We start from the raw sequence: 24,493 nt of genomic DNA, 5'->3' as shown, positions 1-24,493 counted from the left end.
GGATAGGCAGTTGTGAAAAAATGCTTCTGGAGTACAGGAATATTAATCTACTGGTCAATCCTTCCCCAACATAGCATGTTAAAAGATTAACTTCCCTTCAGTACCAAATTCCTATTGAATATATGATTGAAAAATTCTAATTTTATGCAATTTTTAACTCTTGTGTACTAGTGACTTACAATGATAGAAAAAGTACACAATCCTGTTTTTCAGTCTGACGCAGTTATCTCTGATGCTTTGAGCTCCTCTAAGTAGTCACTTGACTACAAGTTATAACACACTTGACTTTTCATATATAAAGGATAGCTTGAGATATTTTTGAGCTTTATTCAAAGTGTGAGCAGTGCACACACTGGATTAATATCAGTGGAAAACTTTCAAAAAACTCCAGTTTTTTCTCATCATAAGTGTTCTCTTTCTTTACTTTTCTTTTTTCTGAAAACAAAATAAGCTAATTATATGCAATCTTGTGGTTTTATGACTGTATTTCCACAGGTTTTGGTATGTGTTTTTCTGTTGCAGTTGTTATTTTAGAAAGAGCTAATATGACTGACAGAGCAGAACAATTTATCCTAGAACTATATATCTTTTTGTGGGCAGATACGCCATGATGAAAAAATAACAAAATTGAAATATGATACAACTTTCAAAAACATAAAAAACTCATTGCTCTTCTCTTTGACAAGCTTGTCACAAAGGTGAGACTAAAACAAACCTCCAGATACTCGATATTAATAGGCAGTGATGAACAACAAGGCTCCTGCTCTCTCCTCACGTGCCAGGGTGTTCAGGGGAAAGCAGCGCTACTGAAGTTGAAGTCGATACACTGAATTCTCTTCCATACACTTAACACTAACTTGCTTGGTGATTTGAAGTTAATGGAGTTATTCTGAAGTTAATTGGGTTTAACTCAGAGGAAAATTGGACCCACTAGAATGAGTGCTAATACAAAAGGCTTTGGAAGCCAGCCTGCATTGTTGGTCAGAGATTAACAGCGCAGCAGAAAAGGACCTCTCAGAAAACAAGAAAGACAGGAGGCTGATGCAGAGGAACTTGCCTACTCTTTTGAATTGGCAGCTGTATCACATACTGTAGTGGGGAGGCACTCAGCACTACTCTCCACCAGTTCAAATCAATTTTCTCCTCGGTTCTTCACCACAAAAGTATGTGTATGATGTAGAATGAACAAAAGAGAACTGTCAAAGTGGTTAGCACAGGTCTGGGATAATGGGATAATGGTTACAGGGATCAGAATTAGTTAATTATATCTAATGTCTTGAAATTATACATGCAACTGTGCTGAAAAAAAATAGATCCAGAAAATACATTTTATTGTATGTTGTTTGAAAATCTGTCCCCAGGTTAAAAGACAGCATCACTTCTAGCTTCTCACAGTAACATTGGATCAGTTGGTCAAAATAGTTTCTATGATCTCAAACCAAGAATGGTGCCACCAGCTATACCCTAAATTTCTTCCATGGTTACTGAGTGCATTTGCATAGTAATTGCATTTACAGTACAGTATGCAAGCCCACATAAAGTGCCCCAAATAAAGTTAATTCCTAAGACTTTTATATCCTTCAAATAAATGCATATTAACCAGCAAGGTTTTATCTTTCCCATCCTGACTCATTTCCTTCTTCAGTAAATGATCACTCTGTAAACCATTGACTTTCTCCATTATTATTGGCAACTATAAGAAAGATTTCTTGCACTAACAATAAGACAGGTGTCATGTGAATTGGGATACATTCATTTTGCTTTATACATTTGTAGAGAATTTAATCTGTAATTACTGGAGATGGTGATGACAATTTTCTGTAGAGTGCTGGAGGAAGTGTCAGATGTAAAACCTGCTCAACATTTTCCCCTGTTGGGCTGTTACTTTCTCTCTCCTAGACTGAAAGGAAAAAATAGGCAGTTGGTAATTTTTCAAATACACCACATTGAGTTCATGTTAGATTCATTGCTAGCATTGCCAGCAGGGAATACCTTTCCTTTTAATATGAACTATGAACAAAGGACACACTTTTGGTTGTGCATGTTCTTGCTTGGCAAATAACTGACGCTTGCTGACAAAAGTCTCATGAAAACAAAGACACATCATGGTCTTTTAGGCCATAATGGCCATTCAAGCCATCCTAAAATTATCTCTGAAGGCTGGAGAAGTGGTTGCACTTCCTTCTCTATAGACCTTGCCTGTGAAATTACACAAGCAGCTCTTCTCTTCTGTTTGATACTTGAGTGTAACTGCTACCCTGCTGCTACAGCTGCAAGCTGGGCCCAAGTACCTGCAGATATAAACCAAGAGGGTTTAGTGGGCAAGCAAGAACTACAAAAGCTTTTGTCCCTCCCTGTGTCACCAGTTGGCATAGCATGTTACCCATGCCAAATGACCAGATCTGGTCAGGTGGCCATGGAGGTAGACTGAACCCAAAATGTTGACTTCACTTAAGGGCTTCAGGGAGGATTTTTAGCTGTGGAACACCATGGGCTTTTCTGGCTTTTCTATTTCTATTGGTTTTCCATTAGTCAAGACTGATGGAACAATATTTTTCGTCTGGTAATGGTAGGAGACCCAGTCCATGACTGCCATATGCTGACTTGGTTTTGAACATTGTTATTTCCAGAGTGGACAGATGTAGTCCAGTCAGCTGAGAAATAACCTTAGCTCTGGAGTGGAAAATGTAAAATTCAGGCCGGTTCAAGGGACAGCAGCTGACCTGCAATGAGAATGAAAGTGGGCAAATAAATCATTGTGATGTCTGCAGACTCTGACCTGACCTTCATCAGTCCCAACAGACTCATTCCAGATTATTTGCAAGATGACTTATTTCTAAAAAGCCATATGGCCACATTTGCACAGTAGGAATTCACATCAGCAAAATGCATTATGCAAACTTGGATACAAACCCTGTGCACAGATGCAGGGCAGGTCTTCAACTGGATGCAGCTTCATTTTGGGTATGAAACCATATATGCTGCAGCAGTGCAAATGTTAATATGCGCCTCTGCTATGTATCTGCTGCTGAAAGACTATTTGAACAAATCTGGATATGCTAGTGCAGTGTTCTCCATGTTGTTCAACATCATGAGAGGATGCTTTCCCAGTTTTCTCTGGGATTCACTCCTGAGAGAGTCTGGAAGTCTCACAGTTATCAACGCTCTCTGGCTAAAGTGCAGGAGTCGTCTCTGTCATTGCTTTCCCACTGTAATAACTTTAATAATAGTAATAAAGCTAGATGAATTATGTACCTTTTCCTCCTTCCCATGTTGAGCAAGAAGAGAATCAAAAATCTATATTAATTAGGTTATATGGCACGCTCATTTAATTCTCTAGAACACTTAGAGTACTACAGAGAGGAGCACAATGGAAATGCCTTGGAAGATGAGATTAGATGGGTGTGATACCCGGGTCTCACTGGGATTAATAGAGTTTTTTTTTAAATTGGGGTGGTTAAATGAATCTGAAATGGTGTGCATTTTCTCTGAGCAATTATTAAAACTGCAGTTGAGAGTTCTGCCAAAGTTTTTGATCTGTGACTCCTGTGTCCTGACTTCCCACTGCTCATCCTTTGACAATTACACAAACAAAAGCTTCTGGAGACTTCAGGACTGGGGCAGCACCATGATTACCATCAGACTCTCTGGGTAGGAGAATGGCCAGCTTTCTGTTGGGACTTTGAGCCTCTGAAGGTAGAGGGAGCTAAGAAATGAGAGTAAATGGTTTCATTTGTAGTGTGTATTGACTACTTATCATCATCCTACTCTTTTTCAAGCACAGGTATAGAGGGGCTGGTTGTGGGAAAGGAAGCTCTTGTGATACTTCCAGTTGATTCTAAATTCTTTTGAGACAGAGATTAGATTACCTTCCCAGGTCACCTCCAGAGCACCCCAGGGTTCTCCTTTGGGATTTATGACACCTCCAGGACATCCTTGACCTTTGGTTGCCAAAGTACAGGGATTGGGAGACCAGATGGAGACAGTCCAGCCCAGGCTTCTCCTACTGGATGCTGCTTTCAAGACATAGTAGAGTAGAGCATGAACCGAGACACAGAAAGGGAAAGCAATGTCAGAGCCTGTGGCAGGTTCCATCCTTAATTCCCTAGGAAAAAATCTATCTAGATCCTGGAATGTTTCCAGGCATAAGAATGCTCAAATGTTGCCCAACACAGCTAACACCTCCCAGACAAGTCCCAAGCTCTGTTAGGGTGTTAACATGGCCAGGAACCATTCAAAATATGCTGGCTACGTGCAGCCACTTGGTTTTGCAGGTAAAGGCTATTTAATGCAATGGACATAAGCCACTCTGTGGTAGCTGAGACCAGTGCTTGAGAATGAGTCAGGCACTATTAATCCAGCAGAGCTCAATTCATTAGCTCTAGTAAAACAAGGAACAAGAAAAACAACAACAAAAAGCCTTTGTTGAGCACTTGGGCATGTTTTGGGAGGAGCTTGCTTTCTTCTCTGATTAATTAGTTTTTACTACTTATCCTTGGCTGAATTCCTACTGAGTCACTTTGGGTATTTGAAATACACCCTGTCCAATCTACCTGCCTTTTAAAAAGAGGTTTTTTTCTAAAATTTGTCCATGTTTTGGACTTATTAGCATTGATGATATTCACATTTTCTCATTTATTTCCTCCCAGCTTTAATACTCTTCCATATCTTCTGACTTCACTTTCTCACTCTTTCTAACCCTCCCCAGCTTTAATTCTACCTGTACCTACTTATATATACTTTCATTTCCTCTTATGCTTCTTGGTTTTTCCAGTTTCTTGTAATATTTTCTTCTGATTATTGTATTGCTTCCTGTGTATTGTATTGCTTCCCTATCACTCCTTTCATAATGCCACCTTTTTGTCTTGACCCCTCGTTCCTTTCTATACTGACATTTTCCTTCATTATCACGGTTATTTAATACTAGAAAAGTTTGCAGAAATATTCCTTGTCCTTTCCTTTGATAATAACAATAGTCATTTTCCTTATCATTGTTTCTTATGCTTTAACCAGGCTTGTCTGTAAACAGCAGTACAAAAAGAACAGTAAGGAGGTGATGGTATAGAAAAGTCCAAACCATAGTAATGATGTGATATATGAACGCTGTGTGGTATTTAAATCTAACATGCACTCTGGTGAAAATCCATCTGCAGGCATTCTCTTGATTTGGCCATTAGACTCACAAAATTCCCTTTGATTTCAGTGTGACATCATATGGACAAACCTTTAGGTCTATGTACAGTCAAAACAGAGCTCCAGGAAGAATTTGGAGTCTGGGAAGGACAACTCATAGTAGAGGAGCTTAGGTCATGAACTTCTCTACCTATAAACACAAAGCTGGATGCATTAAATCTCAAAGAACTTCTAATCATAGCCTTATCAGGGCACAACAAGGCACATTTAATTGTAACATCAATAAGCTGCTGCACACCAGGAATATTTGAAAATATGTGGTTATTTTCCTTTTCCTGTAAAATGTGTTTGAAAGTAACAAATGCTTCTTGAAATTCAGGACTATTTCCATAGAAATAGTTTTTAGAGAAAGTTGTTAGGTATGAGAAATAAAGCAGACCTGTCAAGTTTCCCTCATCAGTAGGAGCCAAATTATTGCTGTCCAGTTCATCCACAAAAGCTGGCTGATATTAAGTCTTCTGGCACTGGAAGATTTATATTCTCTTTAATTTTTTCAGAATAAATACTCTCCAAGCAGGATGAAGCCCGCACAGCACGAACAAAGAACATGCTATATTTAAGAGGTCATGTCTGACTTTGAACATATGGTAACAATTCTTGAAGTCAGAAATAAAATGTAATACTTGTAATATGGCATGTAATACTTTCTGTACTCCACCAAATTACCAGGGAGACAGATTGTGCTTTTCTGAGTACTGACAAATGTCCCTCCTCATTATGATTTTGCCCTTTTTGTATTACCATATCATTATGCTTTTTCTTCTGTACTCCAGTATGCAATTTAGATTACTGCATTCTTTGGCAACATTAAATATTTTCAGGATTGCTTAGAAAATTATCAGATATTTATTATTCTTCAGACAATATGAAATCATCAGCAGAAATATATACCTCAAGGGGAGCCACCCATTGCATTTAGCCAAACCAGCCAACCATTCCAAAGGCAATAAAATAGCGTTTATCACCAGGAATAAACTGTGACATTTCCTTCTAATGAGGTTTCCAAGCTTAATCTTGTTAGCAGCCATTTTACATTTGTGATGCTAATAATGTGGGGACCTGAGTAGGAACCTGATGTTAATAATTAGTTGCTGTTTTCTTTTATAATCTTCTTCTATATGATTTTAGCACAGAAGCACACTTCCCTTGGTTTCTCATTGTTGGGGGCAGGGCATTTGTGTGGCAGTAGTAGAGGTGGAGCCTTAGCTGAGCTGATGAACAAACAGGATCCATGAGCTCGTGCCTGAAAAACAGAAAATGAGAAGGCCCATGTAGCACAACCTATGTGTATTTATTTTCACAAAGGAAAAGAAAACTGTTCTTTCGAGATGGCAGCTCCCCACACAGCTCCAACTCAGAAGCCAATGCTTCTGGAAAACCCTCTGCATCTGCAGGGACATATCTGTTGCCCCTCTGCCACTGGCTTGCCTTCCTCATGGCAGCATGGCTCTTTCTCATCTTCGTTGTGAAGCAGCACCAGCTGGGAGGAACCATGAGATGCAGAAAGGCAAGAGCTTTCCACATTTCCAGGGATTTCTCTTCTTTTCAGTGAAAAAAGGAGCCAGTGACTTGACTCGATATGGAAAGAAATGAGAAACGGATACAGTTTGGGCCAGAGAAAACAAGACCAGAGGAAAGATTATTCCCACCACCACAGGAAAGGCTGGAAGAATTTCTTTGTCAGGCATCAATACAGGAGAACATGTCAGATGGTTGGGGTGGTCCTCCCTGGTATAAAACCTATTAAACCTTTGCATGTCCCTCCAAACCTGGGAAAGGAGGAGGTCTCAGCAGGCAATTAATTGAGTCCACTGCTTGAGAGAGGAAGTGGGACTCAGATTGTGTGGTTTGTTTTTTTTTTTTTTATTTTAAATGAAGAAACCTAATTAAAATTATAAGAATTTCCTGGGGAAATCCTCAGCCTTTTCATTTTTAAGAGCCTTTGTATTACAAAAGGTGTTTGAAGTCCTTGAATTTTTACCCTTTAGCCACCTTTAATCTAATTTCTAATCTCTTAATAGCCTTAATTGAGTTCTGAATACTTTAAATTATTAAACATCTTTGGGGGATTATGATTTCTATTTCTGATTATACAAAATGGTATCAATTGCCCAACAACATCCCCCCCATTTATGTCAAATTAAACTACCAGGGATGTAAGGCATATACTTCCAAGGCCAGGATATCTGCATTGGAAACACTTTAAAAGACTTGTGCTTTCAAGCAGGTTGAAGATGATGAGTGGTAAGAAATGAGGGAACAGCAAGATCCCAATGTAGGCCCTAAGTCATTGTAGGCTCATTGTCTTTTTGTCACCTTTGGTAGAGGCTGCCCATGACCATGGAGCAAGCAGTGGCCAGCTGCCAGGGGCAGTGGGCCATGCAGATGCCCGAGGCACAGACAAGAGAGCCACCTGCTTTTCTCAGCTGGGATGGAGCTCCTTCCCATCCCCATGCCTTGCCACATCCCCATTGCTCCACTGCCAGGGACAACTGCCCAGATTTAGACCCCAGTCTAATTTAGCTTGGGTCTTCACCTGCATCTAAGCCTCTTTGTTCCTCTGAACTTTCTTATCTGCCCTGTGTCTACCCTTCTCAGAGGCTTACTACCTTACTATGCCTCTGATCATGAACCTTCCTCTTCCTCTGCTTGCCCATGGCCCCTGGAACCAAGGCTATTTGTTATTTCCCTCCCCCTAAACATCTTCCCCACTTCCCCTTGGAAGATGCCAGCCCTGGCAGGGGCAGCAATCCTCACCAGACTGAGGCACCAATTCAGGCACCACTCCAGAGGCAAAAAGGCTCTGGGGAACAGAGGACAGACAGCAGCAGATATGGCATCCAAAACAGATATTTGCAGCATGAGCTAGTACCAGTGGAAAAGCTCAATTCTTATCAAATAAAACCTCATTTGTAAAAAATCAGGAATTTATTTGCCTGAAAATAACAAATGAACAAACTTTATTAATGTGGAGAAAATATTAGCTTTTTTTCCACTTTTCTTGCTTTTGCTTTTTTAAATTTTACTCCAACTCTTTTTATTAGACCCCAGCTTTAGTTACTGTTAATTTGCCTCCACTCGTTTTCATCTCCCACCTCAGAAACAGCTTTAATATCCAGCACCAGAAACAACATCTTTTGACAGCAAAATTTGTTTCCCTAACTTCAGGGCAAGATTTCAAATTGTCATTTCTGAGTATCTTGCATGTATTCTAGACATTCTAGCAAAAAGTCCATGAAGTTTCTGAGGAACCCACAATTGTGTTTGTAACTCATCACTGATACCCACTGTAGAATCTGGCTTTATATATATAAAACAAATTACTATTCAGTGTACTATTGTTAAAACCTGGATCTAGCTGCCACCATTATTCAGGATGAGCAATGCTCTACTTCAGTTGTCCTATTGATTAAATATACACAAAATGGACATTATTAGACAAACTTGAACTATTTACTGGTATTATTTTCAAGTCTGTATTGCTGTAGCAGCTATGATTGCCAGCTGAGCTCTAGGGAGATTGTTTTTTTTTTTTTTTATAATGTACCCTTACAGAAAAGCAGTATCTTCTGTGAGCATGCAGTCTGAGGTGCTGATCCATGAGGTGTGTGTACTCAAACTTTGCTGCTGAAGCTCTCCATCAGTATCCATGGCTGTTCAGAGAATAGATATCTAAGCATATATGTAGTTTTATACTTCTGAGTTCAGATTTACAGTTCAATTTTAAACTTATTCCTGTTCTTTTTATTTTTTTGCAATATTGAGTTTTATTGTGTACCTTCTTTTACCTTTACTACCTAATAAATGCTTTCCTAACAGGAACATGCATATTTAGACATATTTTTAAATATATTAATTTTTTATGGACTATATGGACCAGAGTAATTCTAAAATATGAGTTAAGACATAATTCTGTAGTTCAATGTCTCTGCAGGACTGTCCCATGTGCTTTACGTAAAAGGCCTGACTCATACAAGTGTGATAGCAAGATGAAGGCCACTAAACTGAAAGATGAAAACAGCCAAAAGACATTGGTTAATGCATTTTGGCTGAAACACTTTAGTTTTAGAAGGTCAGCATAAAAAGTCATTCAGCTCTCCTTCTTACCCTAGAAAGAGAGAACAATAATAAAATCAGGCAGCAATAAATTTAGAGCAAATTAAAAAAATACTTTTATGTAGCACATGTCCTGACTATAGAATTCATTGCTGTAATAGGTCACCAAGTTAAATACCATGGATGGATAATTTTATCATTACTCCTGAGCCAAGTCCTCCCGACCATAGCCAAGCCAACAATCTTCAGTGAAACTGAAACAAGATCTAAGTAAAACAGTGGGATTTACCCCAGTATTTATGACACGGTTATACTCTGTGAGAAGAACAATCAATGTAATTAGATTCCATGCTCAGCACTTCATCTGTTTACTGAAGTGGAAGAGTGAACTCCCTTTTACCACCCCATAATTTGATAAAACCTCCATAAAGGGGTTTTAAAAGTAATAGACACTGACCATGGGGACAGTCCTGGGTCACAGATGCTCTACTGAAAAACTTGCTGTAGCTACAAATTACGCTGGACAGCTATAGGAAACCCAGGGCATGCATAATTATGCACTATAGGACTACATACATAGATTTGTACTGAGAACCTACTTCCCCTGTCCTCACCTACAAAGCACATTTCAGCCCAATGAGAATTACACGATGACACTATAAATTACATGCCAGGCTTCAGTCTGTTCTTGCATATTTATACTTTTAAACCTTTCAAACTACTGGTTTCTAATTAAAATTATACCATGCTCTTTCAACAACAATAACTCAGTATATAAGGATCTTGCATACCTTTCAAACCTTTCACAAGGAAAAAAGTCAGCCTTAGTTTCCAAGTGAGTTTATTGTTTCTGTGGCTTTAAGTAACACAACCTCTTTAGAAGCAGACTGCTCGTCAGCGTGCTGGCTGGAATGTGACACAGGAGAAACGAGTCTACAGCTAAATTCGAGGAAAATTACTGTGTGCAAGCCCCAGTTTTCAGTAAAAAGAAGATTCATAAGATAAATAAGTACAACCTTTAAAGTGAGAGCCAAGTCTACCTAACACTGGTGGGGAAACTCTACCTTGGTCTCCAGGGAGAGGCATTACCAACCCTATGGCCGTTTTACTGCCCCTCATCACTACTTCAGCCTCACATAAGGAAGAGGGAAAGCTTCTGCCTTTGCCTTTACAACACAAAGGAATTGATTCCTTTGCTATTACCACTTCAGGGCTCAGGGAATCGTCTTTTTTCCTCACATACAGATATTAAATGTCAGTATCAGCAGTTGGCATTCAGCAGCCAACGCTGTCAGAGGGAACATCTCGGTGGTCATTGCCTCAGCCTTGGCAGGAGAAGCAGGGTGAATGCAAATGCAGGCAAAGCCGTACATTGGCCAACTTACCAGCAGGAAAATAACCTTTAGTACTATTCTCTGCCTGGAGCTCCAGAGGGAGATGCCACCTACTCAGAGCAGAGGCTCCTAGGAAGGGTGCCGGAAAAGGGTGCCACGGCCATCCTAGAAGGAATCGTTGTGCACTTGGGAGGGGTTCCTACCAAAAGACACTGTAGCACAGGGCCCATGGGAATTGCCTTTTTTGGGGTAACTTCCAGGATGATGCAGCCTGGGGAGACAGAATGAGGAGAAAATGAACAGCTCCAGCAGTGATGACCCGCTGCAGGGATGGTGGATTTTCACACCTGCAGCCTCCATACGTTCGTGGTGCAACCCGCAGGACAGGGAGGACAGACGAGCACCTGCGGTGCTCTCTCCATGCTGTGCTCGCCAGGGTCCGACCCCCATTCTGCTGCCTGACTTCGCTCCAGCTTGCCCCATTACCGCACCCTCGGCGTGAGGTGCAGCTCCTCTCCTCTCCTCTCCCTCCCTTGCCCGGGCCGCCCGCACACCGCGGGCAAATGCCGCCACCCGATCGGTGCTGCTGGCACGGCTCCCTCGGGGCGCCCGGCGACACCGTCCATCATTGCCGTTTTACAGCCGGGCTTCACTCTCTCAAAAAAAAAGAGAAAAAGAAATTTACTTTTCCCGCCCACGCAGCGATGCTTAATTCAGGGAAAATAAAATCCAACAAACCCAGACACCAAGCGCCAGCTCGGTGCCGCTGGCTGCGCTCCCCCGCTGCCCGGCCCGCCGGGAGCAGGTGCTCGGCGCTGCCACCGCCCCAGACCCCCCCCTCCCGCCGGCGGCGGCACCTTGCGAGTCATCCCGGCTCCCTCCCCTCCCCCCGCCCCGGGCGGCCGTCGGGTGTCGCTTCCCATTTCACTTGGAGATATTTTCGGGTGGCAGGAGCCGCCTCGTCATTTCCGCCAGGAGAAAAAGACACCGGCGCGGCAGCCGCGGCGAGCCGCGGGAGCCGCTGGGCACGAGAGCGGGCAGAGTCGAGCCGGAGCCCCGCTCGCCGCCGCCAAGGACCTGCCTCTCGGCGGGGCCGGGAGCCGCCGCCGCTGCCCGCGGGTTCGCGGGGGCGGGAGGTGTCGGAGCGTGCCGCCCCCTTCTCCCCCTTCCTCCTCCTCCTCCTCCCCCTCCCCGCCGAGCCGGCAACATGAACTGAAATCCCCAGAGAGGCACAGAGGCGGCGAGCGAGCGAGCGGAGCGAAGGCAAGCGGGGATATAGCGGCTCTCTGCTCCCGCCGCCGGGATTCCGGGCAGCGCGGTCCCTCCGCCCTGCACAGCCTCGCCCCTCGCCCGGAGAGCGGCGGCCGCCCGAGCCCCGCGCCCCCGAGTCGCCCATGGCCCTCATCATGGAGCCCGTCAGTAAGTGGTCGCCGAGCCAGGTCGTCGACTGGATGAAAGGTGAGGAGCGGTGCCGGGGCCGCGCGGTGCCCTCTCCCATCACCCCCCACCCCCGCCCCGCAGGTGCGGGGAGCTCCGCGGCTTCCCCCGCGCCGGGATCCCGCCTCCTGGCAACGCCGGCTGCCCCCACGCGTTGGCTGGGTTGGGAAGGGAGGCGGGAGGCCGTCGGGGCCACGTCGCTGGGGCCGGGGGCCGCGCTGCCCCCCTGCCCCGGGCTCAGAGCGGGGAAGGCGGCCGGCGGTCCCCGGCTGCCCACAGAGCCGGGGAGGGGGCTGGGGGCGGAGGCGAGGCTGTGCCCGGGGGAGCCCGGGGTGCTCCCGGGTGTGGCGATGGAGCCGCCCCCCAGCAGCCGAGGGCCGCGGGAGCGTGTCCGGCTGCTCGTGGCGGGTGCGGCGCGAAACGCCTCGCGAGTGAAAGTTCAGCCGAACGTGCGGCGCTGGCCGGTGCTGGGGCAGGCACGGCTCGGGGAGACACCGCTGCGACCTCCCCCGCGAGGAGGGGCCGGGGGTCGGTCCGCGCCCTCGGAGGTGCCGCGGCTCCCCCCGCTGCCGGGAAGCCGCCGTGCCGGGCGGGGCCTCCTCCGGCCGGGCCGGGGGCTCCGCGCCTCAGGCGGTCGCCGTCCCCTTCTCCGGGGGCTGCGCTTCAAGATCCAGGATTGAAGGGAGCGCGAACAGTCTGGGCTCTGGGCTGAGTGTGGTTGTTCCGCTGCTCCGCTTCTCCCGCTCCCTCACCTGTCCTTCCCTCAAATAAACTCTGATGGGTATAAAATTTGGACCTTTTGGAAACGCTTTTTTTTTATTCTCTGTGTATGCTATTCTGACGTGGTTTTAATGCTGTAATGTGAAAAAGTATTTTGTTGTGTGATTTTTGTATGTGTGGGGTATTTTCGTATTACCTTTAAGTTAAGCTGCAGCTGTGTTTTGAATAAATCACCATCTAGTGTTATATATCTTTATAAAAAGATAGAATGACCGGATGGGTACAAGTTTTGAACAACTGCTACATTGTGGGAGTTCTTTATAACATGCTGTGTGCTACCAATGTGACAGTTTCATCATCCTTAAAATTTCAGGCATATAGCATATGTTTCCAGTTATTCAATCCTGGCATTTACAGCTAGGGAGCTATAATTGTATTTAGAAACATACATAGCTTTGCACTTTCGGAAGCATTCTCACTCTATAGAATAATAATCTAAAATAATTATGTAATAGTTCATATCCTGAGAAATAAATAAATATTAATAAGAACCTTGAAGAAGCTACAGATGATCAGTATTAAGAGCAAACCGTTTTCAACTTCAATGTGTTTTTTACAGCAATTTGGCTTCCAACATTTTTACTTAAAAATAAAAAGATTGTGTGGGACTTCTTTTCTAATCAGTATGTGAGATACATTCCCCATCATTTGGGGAATGCATAAAAACAATGAATTTGCAGATAATGCATTTTTAAAACACCTAAAAATGTAATAAATCAACTACTTTTCATAAATGACAGGTGAAGTGCTTTGCGTACTCTGCTTTTGTATTACATTATTATAAAATCAGTAATTTGAAAAGAACAGGCTAAATGGTAGCATTAGAAATTGTGCTGCTGGATAAGGGTTTGTAGTTAGAAACCTGTGACTAACACTCAGAGCTGCTGATCTTTTAGAAATAATCATGTAAACTTTAAAAAAAAAAGGCAGTTATTGCAGTCGTGCCCCCTTTCTGGAATATGAAGCCTGTTTTTTAGTGTTTAACCTGTTTTTTCTGGCCTGAGTGTTTGATTGTTTCCCTGGAGGACTTTCATTTTTACGGAGTGAACTCATATATGTTGCTTCGTGCTTCCATTTCTTCATTTTGTATTCTGTGCAGCATGGGAACTTTCACTTAGGTGGTGCAAGGAGATAAAGCACCTGCCTGTGACTGGCACTCTTGGAGGAAAAGCACCTAGGGAGCCACTCTAGTTTCAAAAGTTGAGCCTGGAAAGGAGTATGACCAGCAGCTGGGGTCACGTTTGCTCCTGCCTGATGGGTCACACCTTGCTGAGTTTGTAGGAAGGATGGTACTGGATAAGGGCAAGCGGTCTTTGCTGCAACAACTTTGTTTTCCTTACTTACAATGTGTCGTGTTGCAAACATTGGTATTGAAATCCATATGAAAAAATGTTCTTCTAATGCTTTAAGTGCTTTGTTTCCAGCAAATTCTGTTTCTGAAAGTCCTCAAAATAGCTGATTTGTATTTTAAGAGGTACCCAAGACAAGTTTGATGAGTAAAACATGAATGTGTCTGTCATGAGAAGTGTGGAAGGAGTGCAGTAGTGGTCTTTGCATTAGCAGCAGTCAAGTCTGGTTGTATAAATTACATTAAACTTCAAGATGTGAGAATATTTTGCTGACTTACTGGGGGTTACTTTACAGAATTAAACTGTTGAACTTGGTTTTAACCTCTTCCTTGAAGTAAGTGCTCTGCTATGTCATATGCCTGCTCAGAGCAGCTCTGTAGAGAATTCTTCCAAATAGATTTTGATGTTCAAAGCAAAATCTTTCCTGAAAAAGGAAAATCTACTGTTCAATATTGTTTACAGTTATCTGAAAGTAAGGGGAAATGAAACACTTTAGATTTTATTGTTCTCAGTATTTTTGTGATGGTCTTGTTGGTATGACCTGAACATTTGCAGTAAAAGGCCTCATCTGGAATTCTTTACTTAGGCAAAGGAACCATTACCTCAGTGGCATTTTGCTCAGTGTAGTGATAAAATGTTGGGCCTGAAATTACAAGATGTGAGAAATGAACATGGGGAAAGTATAACTCAGAGGGGTTAGATAAAAGTGCCAATCTCTGGGTTGGATGTCTGTATAGGGAACAGACTCAAGGCTGGGTATTCATGGAATAAATGCAGTTTCTGCAGTATCTTGTCAGTTTTTAATTCCTCGACATGCACATTGTCTGTGGATCCTTGTAATGGCCTAATGCCAGTGCTGCTGAGCTACAGAGCTGTACCTGCAATTGGTTATACAAATAAGTAACTATCTAAATTTTGACTGTGAAAATGTGTTCAATAAGAAGTTTTGGACCAAAGTACAGGTTAAAACTTTGCAAATGAAAGGGACAAAGTGAGGGGAGCCTATGTCAGCATATGAATTTTGCAGGGTTTAAAGTGAACCCCGAAGAGTAACTGTCATAGAGCTGGAAAAAGTGTAGATAGATTAGCTCATCTCTCCCACAGGATGGCATATTGTACATGGGGGATAAAACGAGTATTTAAATTGATTCAAACCACGTATTATTGTGCTTTTCATATATTTAGTACTAATTTTAAAGGTCCTGTATGGATCAGTGAGATGAAAGTGTGTCAGCCACCTCCTTTGCCTCCCCTCTGGAGGACACGTGTTGATTCCACTGCTGAGTCTCAAGACGTTGGCACATTACAAAAGCAAGTGTCGTCAAACGTCATGGCTTTCACTCACTCAGGAGGGGAACATGCCAGATGTATTTTAGATTTCTGAGATTCTGAGAACACTCAAAGACACTCAGTTACTTAACAAACATTAGGATGTTTTTGACTGAGTCTTCTAATCTAACTTCTTTGGTCTGAGGTTATTGATGATGGCTGTATTTTGATAAGGGCTTGCTGTTTTTAACAATATTCGAATTTTAATTCAGTACCAATCTTTCAATGGCTGAATCTGTTCCAAAAGGCAGTCCACCTGAAAAAAATCAATATTACTGTATCTAACAAAGCTTTAATACATATTTTTTGCTTGCTGAATGACAGCTCATAGGGCTTATATGAGGCTCATATGAGGCTCATACAGCTTAAACTGTTGTAACAGTAGTCATACTCAAGGAGCTGACATCTGAGGCATGGGGTTGCCTTTAAAGGCTTCTAATGCTAACGACTAAGGGCTTTTAACCTCCATAAAGTCTACTCTATCAGGGTTTAGAAGGATGCAGATATTTAGAAGGACTTGGGGGGGAGAGAAGCAGAAATATTAACTAGTAAATATTAATTTACTAGTTAAAAAATATTATGCTAGTAAAGTGAAAGTAGAGTACAAAAGTTCCCCATCTGTATGATTGAATATTGCATGGGTTTGAGAACTGTTTCTGTCTGCTGTTTGTGTGCTGAAGTTCATGTCCATTTTCAGTGGCACGTGTGTTTGCAGAGTCATCATGGGCTGCCAGCAACTGGTGTACACTACACCACTTGGTGTAGTGGGAATTACGTGTTATTCATCAAGAAAATGCAACAGTTTGTGGGAACGCTCTGACACTAAATACTCCAATACTTAATGATGATTTAAAAAAAGTATTGCCATGGGGATCCTCCTACTCCTGTTCGTGCATATGCAGAGCCCTAGGACTGCTTTGGCAGCACCCGGGTTTTGCTGCAGTTCCTGAACCATCAGTTAGCAACAGGGAAGCTCATCAGTGAGGTCACAAATTCTGTCACAGCACTGGGATCTAGCAAATCAGTTTAGGCCTTAAAAAAAGTAAGGGTGAATCCTGCATTCAGGGTCACTATCAGACCGACCTCTTTTTTGGCCATGGCTTTCTCTAAAGACTGACATGGACTGAATTTAGGGGGAGCTTTTTCTGGAATGTAGGATGGACTACAGTGTTACAAAGACATGTGAACACCTACTTTATGTTAAAGAGGAGGTGTGCTTCCACAAATGTATGTGCCTTATTTAGGGCTTTCAATTTTGTCCATAATTTCTAGGTTTTTTTCTAGTGGTTTATTAAGTTAAAGCTTCTTTCTTATGCTACTTCCCTTCATGTTGATTTTGGCAGGGCCCTTAAAAATTGTGCCTATTGGAAATAATATGGAAAAGGCTGAATTGTCTCGGGACAAAAAAAAAGCTGGATGAGAGTATGAAAAACACTTGGATTCTGAAACTTTGATTCCTTGTCAAGTGCGAGTAGGTGACTGATGAGTGTCAGAATAGTCATCAACTTAGTAGTCATTGATAAGTGCCGTATGTGGAATAGATCAGGCATTTTGCAATTTGTCAGCATTAAACCACTATTTTCTTTCTCCAATGTAAAGCAAACTAAAATTTTACAGTATCAGAGGGTACATGTAGTACTCCATTAGCTTTGAAGTGATGCTATTAAATGGAATTATGACTTTTACTGTAATGCCTAGCAAAAAAAACTGTAGAAAAATATGAAATAATGCCATAGCTGGAGTTTAATTTTGATGAGCACACAGCCTCTTTAATTTATGGATATTTACTCTGTAAGAAAGTAACAAGAATTTTAGTCAAAGTGGGGGACTTTCTGGAGAAGGGAGTTTATACAAAGACAAGTAGTCAAGAGTCAAACTGCACTGTTCCAGACTTTAGTTTAAAGGACTCGAGCTTTAAAACTGTATTGAAAGCAGTGCTGGAAGATCTCTCTCCCTCTAAGTTGTTTATTTTTCCTGTGGATCTCTCACTTTTTGCTTGCCCTTCTGACATTAGGAGTTTTAGCAGTATCAATGTCCACCACATCAATCACAATGATGTCTTTTAGAGCATCTTTGTTTGTGATTAGAAAACCTCTCCTGCCATTGTTTATCAGCAGAAAATGAAACTGCAGTTGCAACTGGGATGTGTCAAAGCCTAACAGCCGGGTGTTGCCATAGCAAAGGCAATGTTACATAAGCAGCCACTCTGCAAATAATTCATGCAGCCAAATTTTAAGCATAACATCAGAATTCATTTCTAAATTTATGATCTTTTTAGGAGGGAGCTTTCCTAGATGAGGTCATTTCAGTCACTACTGAAATTGATGTGCTTAGTTGCGAAGCTCTTTTAGCACTGCCCATTTACACCTTTATTTTGTTTGAACATATTGTTCTATTTCTGAAACATCTGTTAGTTTAAATATGGCCTCACAATATGTTTTCTCAAGTGTTTTTTTTGCAACAGTTTGGTAAAGCTCTGTATTTTGATCTTATTCAAATTTATTTGCACAATGCACTATTAAACCAAGCAATTTACAAATGCCTTTTCTGGTTAATCGGTGTCAAGAATTTTGCAAGGCAGCAATACAAACCAGTTCACTTTTCAGATGAGAGGATTGAAATATATATGCAGATGTATTTTTAGAATCTTTGCAAATAGTTGTCTTTAAGCACTCTAACAATAATAACCCAGGCAGTTTTATCTTCTAAACCCCAAACTGACAAATGGTCTAGCCTTTCTGTCTGATCTGCAGAAGTGTAGATAACCATTTAATCTCAGTTAAGTTGCTGTAGCTTTTGATTGTACTGTATTTCCCAGAGACAAGTAGTAATATTTGTTACCATTTTCCAGCGGAATAAGGAGAAGCTGTTTACTGAGAAATTTCTCCCTGTATAGGCTTGTATTCAAAGGTATGCAGCAAGGAGAAAGAACTCATTCTTCAAGGCTTCCATTCTTTGTAACTGCTTTTTCTTCCCAAGAAGGTACAATATCCTCATTAAATCATAACTGCACGGATCACCTGTAGCAAGCACTTACTTTCATTAGGATAACAACTTTAGATTTTTAGATCTGAATAAAGCAAAACTGTGCTTTCACACTTACTGCTTAAATTATTTACTTAGTGAATACTTTAAACCTTCAGTTCAGAAGCTGAATAGTTACCAAGACAAATGCTGAAGAATAAGAGTTCCCAAATACCTTGTTAAAAGATCCGGTCTGGAAACACTGTGTTGGGAAATTCTGAAAGGTCACATTTTCTTCATTGATCTCTTCCAGCTTTTCAAATACATTTGCTTTCTCTAAAAGATGAAGTAAGGAGGTGGAGATGAGTTGTATGTTTTCAGAAGAAAAATTTTGGGGGCCCAGTATTAGGTTCATATTATAAGAAATCTACTGCCACACAAATCTGCTCAGAGCATTGTCAATTTCCTGTTATGAGACAGGCCTAGCAGGGCAGTTCCTCTTCAGTTTAAAGCAGCTGACTGTCCAAGAGCAAGCATCTACTGCTTCTCATGATGTTCCTTTCTTGCACTTGAAGGATGAAGGGCTGGAAGACACAGATCCATGGGTCTGGGACAGCCAAGATCTGGAATGCTTAATGCATGTCCTCTCATATGTACATTTTTGCCCTCCATGTGTATGGGGTTTAGCAGATATCTGGGTGACAAAATAAATTTTTCCTTAAGGTTTTCAATGCAGGCATTTTTCCTATGCAAAGGGAGTCCAGCACTGTCTATAGTCAGTCATTTTATAGTACTGGAGGCTTAAAAATCTACCCCATTTTGTGCTACTTATCTGCCAGATAATATTATCTTGAAGAAAGTAGCTGTGGATGTCATCTTGTAGGATGTTTGGCATTTACAGCTTATCCTTTAAGTAGAAATTTAGGGCACTTGGTACCTCAGATGAAGTGGCTAGAACAGTAATTTCAAAGTGTTTGGCTTTACATGATTAACATCTGCTACAGTACCATATGGTGGGAATTTCCAAGTAAACTCTTAATTAATATTGGAGTGCACCAGAGTAAGCCTTAATTAAACTATATTCAGCTTAAGTGTATTATTTTGATATAGTCAGTTACAAAGTGCTGTACATACCTTTTTCTGTTGTGTGAAGGAGAGGGAGAAATGTTGATGAGAATTATTTGAGCCTTTAAATTGAAGGTTCAAGTAGCTTTTAAAATAAATGGTTTAGGACCATCAGCCTCAAGCATCCATTGATTTAAGTGGAACAGGGTCTATCTTTGGTGATGTTAAGTTGTGCTTTGTGAATGCTGTAGTGACTCCTCTGCTAGGATTTTACTGGTGTGGGGTATGGGTGGTCAGAGGGTGTCCAGCAGAGCTGCACGAGCCATTTTCACAGAGCTTCAGATATTGCTGATGGGGCTGTGCCTTTGCCACTTGGTCTAGTAGCACTGGTGGAATAATACATTCCTGTGTGAGCTGGCCAAAATAGTCTGGAGGAGTGTTGGGGTGGCAGCCGAGGTTGTTCATGAGTGTGGGTAATGCTGGGACCTCTCCTTGGCCTCTTTGGAAGGATGAGCATACCCATGTATAGAGCTGAGCAGCTGGTGGGCTCACCTCTAAAGGGCTTTTTCCTCCCACAGGGAATGATTGCCAGCTGTAAATAAGTTGATAACATTACTGGTTTTGTTAAAATGTAGAATTTACTTTTAGTTTGGCCAGATCCACCAGTTGCCAGTAGCTACGGCTATAAATGACATATTTTTAAATATGTATTTTCCCTGTTTTCTCCTTCTTCTTATCTCCTTTCTCTCCTGATAATCTTCACATCAATAAGAAGGCCAGGAAATCCTTCCTCTGCGTATTGAGGCCAGGTAAATATAGGTGGGATGTGCCAGTGTTGACTGAGTAATTCACTAGATGGCATTCTTCCCTCTGAGTCAACACTGAAACCCTTCATGGGAATGGCAAGAGAACTTAGTCATTTTAGTGAGATGCCAACCTGAAATCTTGACCAGGTGTGGTTGCTGAAGGCTTGCTTCATAGTGCTGGGAGAGTTAGCTGCAGCATGCTAATTAAATTCCATGTTAATAATTAAAATCTTTGTAACTGGATTCCCCTCATCGATATCCATTACTGACATGCACCTGCCTTACTTTCTTTAATTGCTTTGTCATTTTGTTGGTTGCTTTTGTATAGTTGGCAGTTTGATTTGCAAGGTGCAGTGCTGTTCTTGTCCTTGTTTTCTTTCAGATTTTTCACTTTGAAAAAATATCAGCAGAAGGATCTGCTGAACACAAAGTAGAAGTTGCTCTCTGAAAAAAAATCTTTGGTCGTGTACCCTCAACAGTTGTGAACCTGCACTCGTCCTGCTTTGTGTACATCTTTTAAATACCAAAAAATAACAATTTTCTTCTTGCTTCTTCACTTTGAGTGAAGTGTGACTGGAGACTTTTTTGTGAGATATCCAAGAAGTACCTTCTTGAGTGTTCAGCACTGGCTGACTTTTGGCTGTCTTTTTTATTGTTGCTTTATCATCATGGATAGAACCATGTGCCCTTTGTCTCCATTTCTCTTCAGAGATCAAGAATGGCTGGTTTTGGTAGACTTTATTTTATTAGAGCTAATATGAAAAGAACCCAAACCAAATTAGCTAGTCTGTTTTTATTTTGGTAGTTCACTTCTACTTGTTTCTAAAATTTTCCATAAATGCAGGATGACAAAATGGTCCTTACTGCTTTTCAAGAGGTGTTAATTATTTCAAATGTTGCAGTCTTTAAGTGTTTTCAAATAAATGAATGTGGAAGCTTAATGTTTCTTAAACTTCTTTTAATGTTTTTGGATGTAGTGTTGAGTATTGTGCCCCACAAGTCCTCTTGAAAATATCACCAGTCTGTAATTTCACTGTTGGATACTGGACTTCAAAAGCAGATGTAGTTTTTGTTGCTTCAGTCATTATTTCATTGTATGTTTTAAACTGACCTGATCTTAGATGTTTAATGCAGTCTGGGGTCAAAAGCCTATTTCTGGAGTCCTGATAACTGAGTCCAAGAGCACAGTGTAGTGTGAATAATTTGGCATGCTCTGTGTGTGGATTTGACAGAGGTTCAGCCTGGAAGTGTAATCATTGCACATAAAAAAATTCCATATAAGTGTCAATCTGAACATTTGAAAGACATAGGACAAATTATCATTAGAAAAATATGATAGGACTCCTCGAGAGCAAGTAAACTCATTTTTAAAAAGAACGGGATAGTTCATAGTCTTTAAAGGACTGTTTTAATTATGAGTGCTTTAGCAAACTTCATTAGTGAGAGCATTGGGATACCTAGTGAGTTACAGTGAGGCTACTGTTTGCAACTATAGAAAGTATAATGATGTATATGTAATCATGAAGTTTCTGTATTTCCTATGATTACCATGTTTTCTTGTTGGTTTGGTAAGGTTTTTTTGGATGTGTTTTTTTGTTGTTCTTGTGGGGTTTTTTTTCATAAATTGGGTTTGATGTTCCTGATGTACCTTGCCTTGAATAAAACAGCTGAAGAGTAGTGGCAATGAAGAAGTGGTAGCCATCTCACAGAATCATAGAATTGTTGGGATTGGCAGGGACCTCTGGAGATAATCCTGTCCAACCCCCCTGCCAAGGCAGGGTCACCTGAAGCAGGTGACCCAGGAATGTGTCCAGCTGGGTTTTGGATATCTCCAGAGAGGGAGATTCCACAACCTCCCTGGGCAGCCTGTTCCAGTGCTCTGCCATCCTCAATGTAAATAAGTTTTTCCACATGTTAAGGTGGAACTTCCTGTGTTTTAGTTTATGGACACTGCTTCTTGTCCTGTTGCTGGGCACAACTGAAAGCAGTCTGGCACCATTTTCTTGGCCCCCATCTCCTTTATGGAAATGTCAGTATTTGAAAATGGTCTTGACTGTTTACCAGTCTGAGGTCTTGAGAAACAACAAAACAAAAATTACTTTTCTGTGAAAATCACATGTATTGGGTAGTATTTGCTAGATGAACAAAAGATTAAATCTATTGCAGAGGTCTGAAGGCAGTTTCTTTTCAGTTACTAAAATTCTACAAAGTTAGTTTACAAGGAGCTCACCAGTATTTTGGTTGATCTGTATTGGGCAGTAAACCCCTTTCCTGTTATTTATTTGGGCATCATCTAGTTTTTCTCTTGCATTTTATCTGCTGTTGCTCAGCTCACTGTAAGCTGTGCTGAACTATCCAATTATAAACTGGAGGTAACTAAAGCTAATGAGCTATGAATGAGTAAACCTAAACAGCCTGGACAATTAATGCCTGCCTCTCTTACCAGGGGTTTCATGGGTATTCCTGACACCGTTGCCTTCCAAAGTGGGGTGCAGTGGTGTGCTGTAAGTGGCTGCCTGGGCATCCAGCTGCTGTGACTGTGGGACAGAGGCTTGAGTCTGCAGAACAGCATGTCCTGAATGTTTTCCTCCTCTGCAGATCTGAGCAAATGCTTCTTTAGAGAAATGATGGCTCTGTTTAATAGAATAACTGAAAATAGAACTTCAATATGTGACAGGTCCCTTCAAAAACCCAAAAATTAATTAAAGTTTGTTTTCTAGTTCAAGAGAAGGTAAAGCTGAATACAAACATTGCTGCCCCCTCCATTATTAAAAAAGATATTTTAAAGACCTTTACTTTACAAAACATTTGTTTTTCAGTTGACAGTATATTGTAGTCTGTGGTGGGAATGGTGACATTTTAGATTCAAAGGGAAAATGAACATCTTATAACTCTTCATTTGTGCACGTACGAAGTCAGGCAGAATGAAATAAGACCTAGAAGCTCTAATATTATAATTTCATTAGATTTTCTAGCTTTGTTGATGTTCAACAATGTGGTGTAGGTAATTGACTTGTATTCATCCTAAGAGCCAAAATTGTAAACCCTAAGCCTTTCCCTCTTTTTTCATGCTCTCAAATACTATGAGAAGTTTCCTGCAGAATACTGTTTTGATAAATCTTTTCTAAATCAAACTTCAAGAATTACAGTGAGACCTCTGAAGGCAAAGATTGATGTGTGTTGGGGTTTAGTCTGAATCAATGGTAGAATTGTTTATAAAGTTACAAATGTATCTAATATTCTTTTGATAGAGTCTTTGAAAGTGTTATAGCAGGTCACAAACTTGTAACTCAAAGTTTTTGAGTTCAAAGTATCTCAATAATGTCAAATGTTAGGCCTGTACTCACTAGAAGGAAAGTGGCATCCAGTCTACAGTAATTCAGAAACAGGCATAGAAGTAGCTTTTTGGTGGTGTGATTTTGGTGTTTAAATCTCAAGAGGTATTTTTTTAAAATTTTTGTTTGTTTGCTCTTGTTTTTTGTTGTTGTTGTTTTTTTTCCCCTTTGTTTGATGCTCACTATTTTAGGATGTTTTTGTCACTCTGGAACCACTCAAAATAATAAATAGTTTAATAGTGAAATTATGCCATGAGTGTTGAGAAGAATAAGTCCTTGTAGCTTGTGTAGAAGAGCACACCCTTCTTAAGTGGAATCAAACACACTAAGAACACTTGGCTTGAACTTTTGATGAGTTCTTAAATGTGCTTCTTTCAAAGTTATTGTCATATGACAGATGGAGACTAAGCTAGCTAGGAATTCAGAGAGGTTGAATACAGTCAGGTATAAAGAATTGTCTGTCTGATTGTTTTTTTGGGGATTTTTTTACCCTTTTTCCCCCCTTCCCTTAATGGCTTTTTGCTGTGACATATGTGACTTAATATTTGAGTTTGCTCTGTGCACTCTAATCCAATTCCTTTGTTTAGTCAAATGATTGTTTTTTGTTTTGTTCTGAATTTTAGCTGTTGGTTTCTGCATTAAATGTGCATATTTAATTAGGATATGTTATTAAAGATTAGATTCTCACAATGGGATGTGTGCCAGCTCATGAAATGAAGTCATGCTTGTCAGGAGATAGTAAATAATAAGCTTAGGAAGGTTTAAAAGATGTGTCTTGCAAAACATTAGCCCCTGTAATGAGTGCAAAGTGGCAACAGCACATAAATATCAATTGTTGTTCTCCA

General features: G+C 41.2%; 1 protein-coding gene and 1 long non-coding RNA gene across 4 annotated transcripts in view; one reads left to right on the top strand and one right to left on the bottom strand.

The window, feature by feature from the left end:
* Positions 1-1,310: 1,310 nt before the first annotated feature.
* Positions 1,311-7,827, bottom strand: LOC128784608 (uncharacterized). The gene is made up of 2 exons (XR_008429553.1): positions 3,870-7,827; positions 1,311-1,900 (listed from the first exon to the last, which is right to left on the bottom strand). It is a non-coding gene; the product is annotated as an uncharacterized LOC128784608 (long non-coding RNA).
* Positions 7,828-11,778: 3,951 nt separating this feature from the next.
* CNKSR2 (connector enhancer of kinase suppressor of Ras 2) overlaps positions 11,779-24,493 on the top strand; it is a 202,357-nt gene continuing 189,642 nt past the window's right edge. For all 3 annotated transcript variants that reach the window (XM_053935604.1, XM_053935603.1, XM_053935602.1), the window contains exon 1: positions 11,779-12,041. In XM_053935604.1, coding sequence (XP_053791579.1) covers positions 11,978-12,041 — 64 coding nt within the window. In that variant the 5' untranslated portion in view covers positions 11,779-11,977. The remainder of the gene's footprint in view (positions 12,042-24,493) is intronic.

The sequence above is a fragment of the Vidua chalybeata genome, chromosome 2, assembly GCF_026979565.1.
Source record: "Vidua chalybeata isolate OUT-0048 chromosome 2, bVidCha1 merged haplotype, whole genome shotgun sequence".
Classification (NCBI taxonomy): Eukaryota; Metazoa; Chordata; class Aves; order Passeriformes; family Viduidae; genus Vidua; species Vidua chalybeata.
The sequence above is the reverse complement of the archived record's forward strand: the minus strand, read 5'-3'. Positions and strand labels throughout refer to the sequence as shown.